A 12,000-nucleotide genomic window follows, 5' to 3' on the forward strand; every position below is an offset into this window, starting at 1 on the left:
CAGGGCTGGTGGAAGGTGGAAAGGACTGAGGGCTGGAAGGATGGGCGACCCGGGTGGAGGAGCCGTGCCCGCCCGGCGGACCCTGCCCCCCTCTCTCCCCAGGATCCCGGCCGGCCGGCATCTCTCCGCGGGGCCCCTCGCTGGCGCTGGCGGCCATGGTGCGGCACGTGGACGACCTGGATTTCCACCTGCCCTCGCACGCCCAGGACATGCTGGACGGCCTGCGGCGGCTGCGCTCGCAGCCCAAGCTGGCCGACGTCACGCTGCTGGTGGGGGGCCGGGAGCTGCCCTGCCACCGCGGCCTCCTGGCGCTCAGCAGCCCCTACTTCCACGCCATGTTTGCGGGCGACTTTGCCGAGAGCTTCTCGGCGCGCGTGGAGCTGCGGGACGTGGAGCCCGCGGTGGTGGGGCAGCTGGTGGACTTCGTGTACACGGGCCGGCTGACCGTCACGCAGGGCAACGTGGAGGCGCTGACCCGCACGGCCGCGCGCCTGCACTTCCCCGCCGTGCAGAAGGTCTGCGGCCGCTACCTGCAGCAGCAGCTGGACGCCACCAACTGCCTGGGCATCTGCGAGTTTGGGGAGCAGCAGGGGCTGCTGGGCGTGGCTGCCAAGGCCTGGGCCTTCCTGCGGGAGAACTTCGAGGCGGTGGCGCAGGAGGACGAGTTCCTGCAGCTGCCCCAGGACCGGCTGGCCACCTGTCTGGCCGGCGAGCTCCTGCAGGTGCAAGCGGAGCAGAGCCGGCTGGAGGCCCTGCTGCGCTGGGTGCGCCATGACCCGCCGGCCCGGGCCGCCCACCTGCCCGAGCTGCTCGGCCTGGTGCGCCTGGACGCCGTGCCCAGACCCTGTGTGCAGAGGCTGCTGGCCACCGAGCCGCTGATCCAGCAGTCAGAGGCGTGCCGGCTGGCCCTGTCGCAGGGCCGCGATGAGGTGAGCCAGGGGCGAGGAGGGGAGCCCCGGAGACCCCGACCTGCACGGGGGTGGAGAGCAGAGTGTGCCTATCCCCGACGCCCTGAGCCTTGCAGCTCCACCTGCCTTGGGCTGATTACCTGCGAGGGCATCACGATTCATCCCCGGTGCCCCTGTGTGTCCCACACCCTGGATGAGAGGGGAAGGGCAACCCACAAGCGACCGTCCGAATCCCGGTCAGAGCCCACAGCTTGGTGCGGACAAACCTGGAAACAGACCGAGGGCAGCGTGAGAAAGGCCAAAGCTGGGCTGGGGGCATCCTGGGCAAGGTGGCCAGTCAGGGGGGCTCTCCGGAGGAGGCAGCTCCTTACCTGGGCCTTAGAGGAGGGCTCGGAGCCCGGCAGGAGGGAAAACGGTGCAGGAAGTGGGCACAGCGTGTGCGCAGGCCGAGAGTGCTGCAGGCCACCTGCCCCTTAGGAACCCGCTCGAGCGTTCACGGGGTGCGCGTCCTGCTTGTGCTGCGGGGGGCATGGCAGGCAGGGCAGCTCCGGACACAGTGACAGACACAGACCCGATGAATCTGTCCGTGGCTGGGCAGCCTGCTCCGGGCCCTGCCTGGAGGAGCCCTCAGGAGCCAGGCCTGGGGACCCAGCTCGGGCCAGGGTCGGGGTGTGAGGGGGCGAAGCGCTACCCCGTGCTGTTGTCCGGCACTGCCAGGCACAGTGGGCCAGCCTGGTGCCACCAGGCCACCTTGGAATTGCTGCTGTGGGAGGTGCAGGCCTCGTGGGGGAGGGCCGGACACGCAGGGGAGTCCTGGGGGCCTGGGAGCTCCGAGCAGTGGCCACTTGCCAACCAGAGTGGAAGCCTCCGGCGTTTCCCGCCCAGCCAGGGCCATCCGAGTTCGGCACGCCGCATGCTGGCCCAGGGGAGGAACTGGGGACGGAGTTGGGGTTGGCTCCAAAGATGGGTACGGGGGGACTGCTGGGAGGGAACAGCGCTCAGGTTTGGGGCACACGTGCACCTGCCGCCCCACCTCTTCCCGTCCTGAGCGTTTGCCGCCATGCCTGGCCCCAGACAACCACGGCGCGCACGCACACACACGCACACACGCGTGTGCACACACACAGGCTCACAGCACCCCATGCGTGTGCACACACACAGCTGCTCCACCAAAGCCCTGCCCCAGAGAAGGCCCCCGAGGCCGCCGGCGCCCGCTCCTCGCCCCTCTGACGCAGCCTTCCTGCCCGCAGGCTCTGCTCGCCCTCCCGCAGAAGCTGGAGGAGGTGCTCGTGGTGGTGGGGGGACGGGCCCTGGAGGAGGACGAGGAGGGCACCGAGGAGCCCGCCCCCCACCCCAGGAACTTCGCCTTCTACAACAGCAAGGCCAGTGAGTAGCCCGCACGCTGTCCCTGCGGCCCGCGAGCCCCTCGTGTCGCCGTGCAGGTGGGGGGGTGAGGTGCTCACAGGGAGGGGGGCTGCAGGAGAGCCTAGAGGCCAGCGCAGGGGGAGGGGAGGCTGACAGCCGGGGCACGGTGGCCCCCTCACCCTCCAGCCACAGCCCCCAACTTTGGCCTTTTTGGGCCCCGGAGCCCAGGGTAAAGGGTTCTGCTGCCCCAAACGCCCTGCGTGCCCAACGGAACCCTGGCCCCAAGGGGAGAACGGGGAGCTGGGGTGCAGTGGCCTGGACGGTAGGAGCCCAGGGACTAGGTCAGCTCAAACAGGGTCCTAATTCCAGCCTTTGAGCCGCTCACTTCACAGCCCCAAACCTGTTCCTCCTTTGTGGATGGGGCTCCTCACGTAGCTGGGATGCAGACCCAACGGGCACGGACTGGGCCTCTCCTGCCTGGGGCCCCATCACAGGGTCGCCCGGGAAAGGGGGAAGGGTGGGGGGGCAGCAGGGTCTCTGGAGGGGCCACGTTGGCCCTGGGAAGCTCTTCTGAAAGCTCTGAGGAGTATTGGCAGGTGTCCCGGGCCCACTGGGCCAGTCACCAGCCACCCCCATGGCGTCAGCGGCTGGCGGGCTCTGGGCAGCGTGAGGCCGGCTGTCCCAGGTCAGGGGCTGACGAGGGGATTTGGGGGCTGACGTCAGGAGATGAGCTCTGCTGGCTGCACCCGGGAGCAGCTGTCCCTCCACCCCCAAGGGGAGGACAGCAGGGGCACACTGGCAGGCAAAGGCCTGGTGACCGCCGGGCCGTCCCCACCCTGGGGTGACACAGACATGAGTCAGGGGGACACGCAGTCCCTGCCCAGAGGGCAAGTGCCCAGCAAGGCCGGAGTTCTGCATGTCCCAAAGATGGTCGCAAATAGTACACAGAATCTTCCCGGGGGACCTCCCCGAGGCCTGGGTCTTCCTCACAGCCTTCCATGAGCACCCAAAATGTGTCCGTTGGCTCGGACACTCCCACATAGATGCTCATTTTTATTTTTTCAAACATTTTCTCATCTCTTGTCTCAGTTTACCCTCATGTAGCTCCTTGAGTGTGGCCCAAGTTGGGTGCATGACTCTGTCCCTCGCCGTAGTGACAATAATCCTCAGGTCCGCTGATGGAGTAGTGGCCCCATGACAGATGCAGGTCGTCTATACTCCTCCCCCCACACCTCCCAGTGAGGTGGGAGCTACCCCCCTCGACAGAAGACGAAACTGAGGTCATGGGTCCCCAGGGCCACACAGCAGTACACCAGAGCGGGGGTCTGGACTCTCCCTGGGTGCTGCAAGGCCCGTGTCCTGCCCTGTGTGACCCCTGCATGCCCATGCTGCACACAGCACAGAGGGTGCTCAGGGCGAAGAAATGAGCGATGAATGAGGAACGAGTGAATGAATGATGTTTGTGTTCTAACCCACTAGGGACCAGAGGTCAGGCCCTTTAACCCCTTACCCTATCTGAGAGGTGGGACCCAACCCAGGGGCCAAAAGATCCTGCCCCCAGAGCCCAGGCCACCTCCCCGCACACCCCAGGTGCAGTCTTGTGTCTGGTCTGCGTGCTGGGCTCCAGGGGGCGGCGTGGGGAGGTGGGGGCCGCTGCAAGCCAGACCCGGCAGGGGCACGTGGAACAGTCGGGGTGTCACCCCACCCCCCAACTGCGGCCCGCCGAGTCCGGCCGCTTGCTCCTCCCCAGGTGAGGGAACACCCCTGCACCCACGTGGGAAGAGGCGCTGAGGGGCGAGGGGAGGCCCCAGCAGCGAGCTCAGCCACCCTGACCCTCTGCCTCTCTCCCTTCCGGCCAGAGAGGTGGATGGCGCTCCCGGACTTCCCCGACTACCACAAGTGGGGCTTCTCCCTGGCCGTGCTGAACAACACCGTCTACGTCACAGGTGGGTTCCCGGCAGCGCCGTCTGGGGAGCTGATCACCGTGACGCCACCGAGAACCAGCTGTCCCCTCCGGCTCAGGCAGGACTCTTCCAGACATTTCTGTGACATGAAAACAAGGACATTTAAAATCCACGGGTCCACACGTGGGCGCAGGGGACCGTTCCGTGTTCTGACATGGAAAGCCGGGGTGGACTCACTAGGCTCCCTCAGCCAGGGCCCCCCAGAAGGAGCTGTGTGACGGGCAGGCGGGTCACCCTGCTCTTTGGTATCTGAGAACTTAGGGGCCCGTGTACAGTTTGGTTGGTGAAACAGTTACCACTGATGAAGATCTGAAACCATGGATCTTGTCCTCCCTGTTTACGGGGCAGGGAGGGACCCGTGCCACCTACGGTCCCACCCCCGGGCCCAGCATGGGGAGAAGGAGACAGGACCCCCAGTACCCAGCCCCCACTAGCCTGGACACCCCAGGCCGAGGGGACAGAACCTCTCCTACAGGTGGCTCCCGGGGCACCAAGACAGACACCTGGTCAACCACCCAGGCCTGGTGCTTCCCTCTGAAGGAGGCCACCTGGAAGCCGGTGGCACCCATGCTGAAGGCCCGCACCAACCACGCCAGCGCCGCGCTCAACGGGGAGGTCTACGCCATTGGCGGTAAGGCCTCTCTCTCCGCCGGCCCCCGGCAGCCTCCTGCTCGTTGCAGCCCCCTCGCCCCCTCTGGGAGCCTCTCAGTCCCGCAACAATGGCTCCCCACCCCCAGGCCCTCCCCAGGGACCAGAGAGCCCCCACCCCCGGCCTCAGGGACCGCAGAGGCCTGCTCCCCCATTCCTGCCCTCAGGAGCCCGCCATCTGGCTAACCCGCCCCCACCAGGGCGCCTGGCCAGGCTGGGCCACCTGCCGTCTGCATGTTCCGGCGTGAGGCTCAGGCATGAGGCTCCATGGCCAGCTCCCGCAAGGACTCTGACAGCAGAGCGATGACGGGGCGGGCTGGGGCCTTGAGCTGCCCGCAGGGCCGAACACTCCCGTCCCCAGAGCCGTGGGCTCAGCCCTCCGCTCAGGGTCACCCCCTCTATGGAGTCCCTGGGGTGAGGAGACCCACAGTGGCTCCCCCTTTGCTGTCACCTTTGCTCCCACCCTGCCCCCAGCCTGAGCACAGAGGCCCACCTTATCCCCTTGACACCCCAGAGCTGTGGCAAGGGTCACCCCAGGGACACTTATGGTCCGATAAATATTGAAAAACAAAATGACTGTGGCTGAGCAAGAGTTTCCCAAGGCCCCTGTGGGTGACAGACTGGCCATGAGGCCACGGCTGGGTGCCCCACCTGCCCTGGGCAGCCCCTTTTGCCCCCATGGCTGCCGAGCCCGAGCTGAGAGCAGAGAGCGCACACAAGGTCCTGAGCCCAAGGCCGGGGCGGCGGGGGGGGGCACCTAGGCGTGGCCCTGGGGCCCCCGTCGTGCAGTCTGGACTCGAGTGTTCCCCGGGCCCAGGTGCCCACACCCACGCCCCTGGTGTGGCCTCGGGCCAGCGGCCTTGCCTCGGTTCCCTCGCTGTGCAAGGGGTAAGTCACGAGCCTGGCGAGGCCGCGCCCTCCTTCCCTCGCCCCTCCCCGCCCCTCCTAGGGTGCCCGCTGCCACCTCCGCGCGTGCAGGGCCCCTCCCTCGGCCCGGCCCGGCAGCCCTGACCCGCACCCCGCCCGGCAGGCACCACTCTGGACGCGGTGGAGGTGGAGAGCTATGACCCCTACACGGACGCCTGGACGCCCGGCAGCCCCGCCCTCAAGTACGTCAGCAACTTCTCGGCGGCTGGCTGCGGGGGCCGGCTGTACCTGGTGGGGTCCCGCGCCTGCAAGTACACCCCGCTGGCTCTGCAGAGCTACAACCCCATCACAGGTGGGGGCACGGCCGCCACGCCCCCCGACGTGGGGCTGGGTGCCAGCGGCGGACGGCGGGGCCCTGGGGACGGGGGCGGGGGGCAGGGAGCAGGCAGCCACAGGCCTCTTACCCATGGCCACAGCCCCAGCAGAGGTGGACGAGGCAGCGGAGGAGGGCGGGGGCCCAGGGGGCAGGGAACAAGGCCTGGTGGCAGGGTGCCCGGGGCAGGGGACGCGGAGCCCATCTGCGGGTCCCGAAGCTGCCTGGCTGTGACGTCTGCCTGGAACCGGCCCCAGGGGCCAGGAGCAGGGGCCCAGGCCTGCAAGTCTTGGTGGACACCGGCTTTGGCTCCGGGCTCCGTGCCAGGTTTGGGGCTCCAGGGGGGGCTCTCCCTGGCTCGGTGGCCTTCCTGCCCTGTCTCTCCCCCCCTCCCCCTCTCACCCTCTGGATGGTGATGATCACAGAACCCATTTTGCAGGGTGGGTGTGAGGGTCCCATGGGAGACCGACAGGACCCAGGGTCAGGTGGGGCGCCTAGTCCCCCGACCGGGCCGACGGACGGGAAAGAGGCAGAGGCCCCCTGGTGAGGGTGGGCCCGGTGCGTTGTCCCCGCAGACGCGTGGAGCGTGATCGCCTCGCCCTTCCTCCCCAAGTACCTGTCCTCGCCGCGCTGTGCCGCGCTGCAGGGGGCCCTCTACCTGGTCGGCGACAACACTAAGAAGGTCTACGTGTACGACCCTGGGGCCAACCTGTGGCAGAAGGTGGGTCTCAGCCTCACCTCCCAGGGCGACACCCCCCCACCCGGGACCCCTGACGCTGCAGAGAGCCGGCCTGGGGATGGTGGGGCCTGGGGATGTCACCACAGTGAAGGGACTGATGAGGCCCAGAGCCCGGGCGGAGCCCCAGTGAGGACAAGAGAGCCAAGGACCGGGGGCTCCTGGTCACCGTGGTGCTCTGCCCCAGCACGGGGTGGTCTGTTCTTCTCCAGGAGCAAAACCAGGCTCAGCCCGGAGTGTTGCAGGGACAGCCTGGTGTTGGCCAGGCCCCGGAGGGTGTCTCCCACCCGTGGGGGTGGCCGAGCAGGGAAGGGACCCCTTGACTGTGAGGAGAGTGGGAGCAACCAGCTCCTTGGTGCCCCATTTCCCTCCTTGCTATCACTTCTGCCACTGAGAGAGCCCTGCTGGGCATCTTAGCCTTAGTCTTTCTCTGCACTTCTTCTGGAGAAAGAGGAGGGATGGTGCCCAGTGCCCATGGCGGTGGTCTCAGCACTAGCCCAACAGCCCGGGCCCGCCCCACCTGCCCTGAGTCTCAGTTCCTGGAGGCCAGAGGAGGTGGACTGTTCCCTGCCCTCACCCCGGCCCTGGCCGGCTGGCCCACAGCGGGGCCTCTGCCATCCTGCCGCCTGCAGCTGTCCCCTGGCATCAGCGCCCAGCTGACTGGAGGCTCCCATTACTGTGGCAAGACAGGTGCAGGGTGGGTCCTGCCAGGCCGGCTCTTTCTGGGCCCTCCCAGCTGGACCACGGCCAGGCCTCGGCAGGGCCCATGCCACTGCTCTGGGGGGCATCCCAGCCATGAGGGGCTCCACTTTGCCTTCTCCAGGCCTGAGGGGAGGGGGGCTGGCTGCCCATGACCACCTTCATGTGCAGGCCACAGACGGGCCTCTTCCTTCCCACGCACACTGGGCTCTTCCAGAAGGATCCACATCTCTCTCTGGCCTCTGGCTCTCACCTCACAGCCCCAGCCCAGGCCATGGGCCGAGGCAGGAGGTACGGGGGCAAAGTGAGGCTCCCAAGGCATGAACGGCCCCTCGTGTGTGTGTGTGTGTGTGTGTGTGTGTGTGTGTGTGTGTGTGTGTGTGGGTCAGAGCTGAGGCCACGTCTCTCCCCTCCAAGAGAGCAACCGTGAGTCAGAGCCCGGCCCAGAACTTGCCCCGGGAGGCAGCTCCAGGCTCGGGCTTCCATGTCCCCCAGCCCATCTGACACCCCGACTTCACATATGACTGAATTGGGGCCTGGGAAAGCAAGGGGCCTGGAAATGTGGTCCCGGAAGATGTGGGCTGGAGGGGAGAGCGCTGGGGTCTCCCCACTAAAGGGACAGCCTGGGTGGGGTGCAGGGAGCAGGACAGGGCGCTGGCTGTCCTCTCTGCGTGGCGCCCGCCCCCCGCCCCCGGGGCCCTGACCGCTGCCCGCCCGCAGGTGCAGTCCCTGCACAGCTTGCACGAGAACGGGGCGCTCGTGCCGCTGGGCGACACGCTGTACGCGACCGGCGGCCGCTGGCAGGGCATGGACGGCGACTACCACGTGGAGATGGAGGCCTACGACCGGGGGCGCGACGCCTGGACCCGCCACGGCTCCCTGCCCCGCCTCTGGCTCTACCACGGGGCCTCTACCGTCTTTCTGGACGTGTCCAAGTGGACCCAGCCCTTCAGCCCGGCCCAGGAGCCCTGAGCAGCTCCTCGTCACACGGGGGCAGGGCCCGGCTGTGCCCCGACCCCAAGGGATGGCCCCCCTTGGGGTTGTGCTTGTTTGTTCACTCGGTGCTGGGCTCGGGCCACCAGGGACATCAGAGGACACAGTCTGGGTCCCCACAGCCACCGCACTAACTGCACGCAGTGAGGGCTTGGACTCCGGCCGCCCGCATGGAGGGGAGAAGCTGCTCTCTTGCCCACGGCGGGTCTGAGGCCTCAGACACAGGAGCCAAGGGGCCCCGGGGGTCGCACTGAGACAGCACTCCGAATGGTGGCCGTCCCCGGCCGGGGGGTCCCACCCGTGGCTTCTGATGGTGTTGCACAAGGGAGGAGTGGCCCAGGAAGCTGCATCACAGAGCAAAGGTCCTGGGGTGCGTGGGCACCGGGCCTCTGCGAGCCTGTTCTGCCTGGCCCTCAGCTGTGTGACCACAGCCGGCAGCTGCCCCTCTCTGGGCCTCAGGCTCCACGTCCATTATGCACTGGGAAGGAAGGAGGCAGGGCGTGGGGTCAGGAGAGAGGGTCCGCTGTCTCTGTGGGGGTTGAGGGAGAGAGGGTGAGCGAAGGCTTCCCAGGGAGGTGAGCAGGAAGGCATGCTCTCTGACCAGGATCTCCCCTGTTTCTTGGGGTGGTTTTCTCCAATGTAAGAATGAAAGTCCCCAGCAGTGGGCCCACGAGGGGAGAGGGTGGGGTCCTGCAGGGATTTCTGGGGACGCCTCTTGGGCACGTTGGTGCCTCGCTCCCAGGTGGCCTCCTAAGCGAGGGTAGCGCCCAATGGGCTCCCCTACCAGCATGCAGTGTGACTCAGGGTTCCTCGGGGCTGCCCCCACCCCCTGAGTCTGACTGGGGTCCCACGGAGAACTGGTACAACACCCCCCCCACTCCTTCTCACTGGTCCTTAACAAGGTATCCCACTGAAGGACTCTCACTGGTGCTAAGTGGCCCTCCCCCTTTGTTGCGAACTTCATTGAGGCACACGGGGCTACAAGTCGGGGGTCCTAGGTCCAGCCTGGCTCCAGCCCTGGCACTGACCGTCTGGGGCCTCGGGAGCTCCCGCCTCCCTCTGGACTGAATTTCCTCTCCTTGAAGGCTCGTCTTTGAAACCCCCTGGGGACCAGAGAGTCCTCTGGCATCCCTGGGCTCTAAGGAAGGAATCCCTAGGTCCCCTCGCGTCCACCTTGCTCCCAGACCTGAAGCCTCATGCCCGTTTCCTGTGGGATGATTGAACTTGTCCCCCGGGGCTTAGACAGAGCAGGGCCTCTTGGGCATCTGCTTCCAAAGGAGCAAGAGCTCCAGATCGAGGCCACCTGGTCAGCTAGTGGAGTGGATGAACATGAAGATGGCGGTTTCTGGGATCCTTGAATCTTTCCCTATGAAAATCCTCTGCAATGTTTTCTAAACAGTTATTGAAGGTACTCAACCAAACACTGTTTCAAAACAAAGACTCAACATGTTGAATGGACTTCTTTTATCACGAATGGGTTGGAAAGGTGGTATTCTCGAGTAAGGCCTGCTTCTGCTCCTGCACACCTCACGGCAATGGGGGGGCGGGGGAAGAGTCTGGGGTGGGAGAAGCACAGCCCCCTCCAGGGCCTGGTCCTCAACCTTTAGGTGCCAAGCTGCCCCTCATCTGACCCGCTGAGCCGCCCCTATTCAGGGGCACCTAGATCAGGCCAATTGTGTCCTTCAGGGTCCCGGGAGGAAACAGAAGACCCCTGAAATTGAGTAACAGAGGGCAGTCTAACAAAGGGCTACTTCCAAGGTGTGGGCAGGTAGAGGGAATTCAGCGAGGGCTGAAGAGGCTCCCAGTGGGGAACCGAGCAACAGTGGGGAGCTGTTGCCAGCTTTCTGCCCCTCTGCATGGGAAGGAGCGGATGCAGCCTCCAGACAGAGAGCAGGAGGGAGAGGGTGCCAAGGACCTGGGGCCTTTGCTAAAGAAACACAGCCTGGGCCACTATCACCTATGGCCCAGTGGGGATGAAGTGGCAGAATAGACGCCCCAACCTCACTCTCTTTCCTGCCCCCTGATCTCCTGCTGGTGCCTCCCACTGGCCAGACCCAACCAGAATCCAAGGGAGAACGGCCATTGGCAGAGAGCAGGTAGAGAAGAGTGGGCAGGGCACCAGGATGGGCAAATGGAAGATTTCTACTGCACTAGCTGGACACTCGGTGGATTCTCATGGAAGACAGACACCCATGGACATGCGCACAGGGAATGTCTGTGGAGTGACCCAAGCCAGCCTCTTCCCTTATCAAAGGCCCCTGGTTTGGGGGCTAGTATGGGTTTCTAGAAAGGAGAATGGATAACCTTGGAGCATGTGCAAAAGTCCACCAAACTCTCAGGCCCACAGGGGTGAGACCACCTGCCCAGCCCCAAAGAGCTCATGTCTGCCATGGGGGTGCATGTTGTCTTTCTCACAATGTTGGGTAAACTGAGACCCCCCCAGCAGAACTCAGACTTTGGTGGCCAGAGAGTGCTGTGCAATGCCCTCAGGAGCCAGGCCCAATGCAGCCAAGTCAGGCTCAGCTCTCTGTGGTTCCCCAATGCACCAGGGTCCTGGATGCTTCGAGCCAGTTCCATTGGACATGGGTTTTCTGGTACCCCCCTGCCCCAGACAAGACCCTTTGATTACTGAGCATCTTCCTTGTACTAGGCAGGGACAGTGATGGCTGGAATCAAGCAGTTGACAGTCCCATGTGAATATCTGTAATAAACGAACTGGTCAAATGACAGTTCACTGTTGTCAATTCAGACCATGGTTCCAGTTGGCTGGTTGACCAGTTGGCCCAAGGGAAAGTAAGCGTTTCAACCAGGAATTTGTCTGTGACTTAAGAAGGGGTGGTTACAGCCACATGCAAGGTAAGGATGTCCACTCCTCCAGGGCTGTGTCATTCATCTTTGATCCCCAGGGCCCCCCAGCTCCCAGTATGGCTACTGTTGTTGCGTGTGCATCTGATTCTGCTGGGCCCCCGGAGCAGGCACATGGGAGGGTGGCCAGGCATGACGCTGATTAACTGAAGAGGGAAGCGGGCTTCAGAGAGAACCTTCATGGAGGACGTCATTTCCTATTTGGAATAAGCACCCTGGGGGCCAGCAGGGTTTCCTCAACGCTGATAGTCAGTCCAAGGGCTTTTCAGGGCAGGGGCTGGGGGCCATTGAGATCACAATTGCATTTAAGAATATAATTCTTCTCCGGGCACCTGGGTAGCTCAGTTGGTTAAGCAACTGCCTTCGGCTCAGGTCATGATCCTGGAGTCCCGGGATCGAGTCCCACATCGGGCTCCCTGCTCAGCAGAGAGTCTGCTTCTCCCTCTGACCCTCCCCCCTCTCGTGTTCTCTCTCTCATTCTCTCTCTCACTCTCAAATAAATAAATAAAATCTTTAAAAAATATATATAATTCTTCTCAAGATGGCAAGACAGAACTACCCTCTTACATTAAAACTGAAGGC

General features: G+C 64.7%; 1 protein-coding gene across 1 annotated transcript; it reads left to right on the forward strand.

Annotated features, from left to right (window-relative positions):
- Window positions 1-11,277, forward strand: KLHL30 (kelch like family member 30). The gene is made up of 7 exons (XM_036086453.2): window positions 1-929; window positions 2,159-2,294; window positions 4,133-4,219; window positions 4,713-4,868; window positions 5,916-6,104; window positions 6,701-6,846; window positions 8,281-11,277. Exons 1-7 carry the CDS (start codon window positions 156-158, stop codon window positions 8,530-8,532), a joined length of 1,740 nt encoding a protein of 579 aa, XP_035942346.2. The 5' UTR covers window positions 1-155; the 3' UTR covers window positions 8,533-11,277.
- The last annotated feature ends 723 nt before the right edge of the window (window positions 11,278-12,000 follow it).

The sequence above is a fragment of the Halichoerus grypus genome, chromosome 4, assembly GCF_964656455.1.
Source record: "Halichoerus grypus chromosome 4, mHalGry1.hap1.1, whole genome shotgun sequence".
Taxonomy (NCBI): Eukaryota; Metazoa; Chordata; class Mammalia; order Carnivora; family Phocidae; genus Halichoerus; species Halichoerus grypus.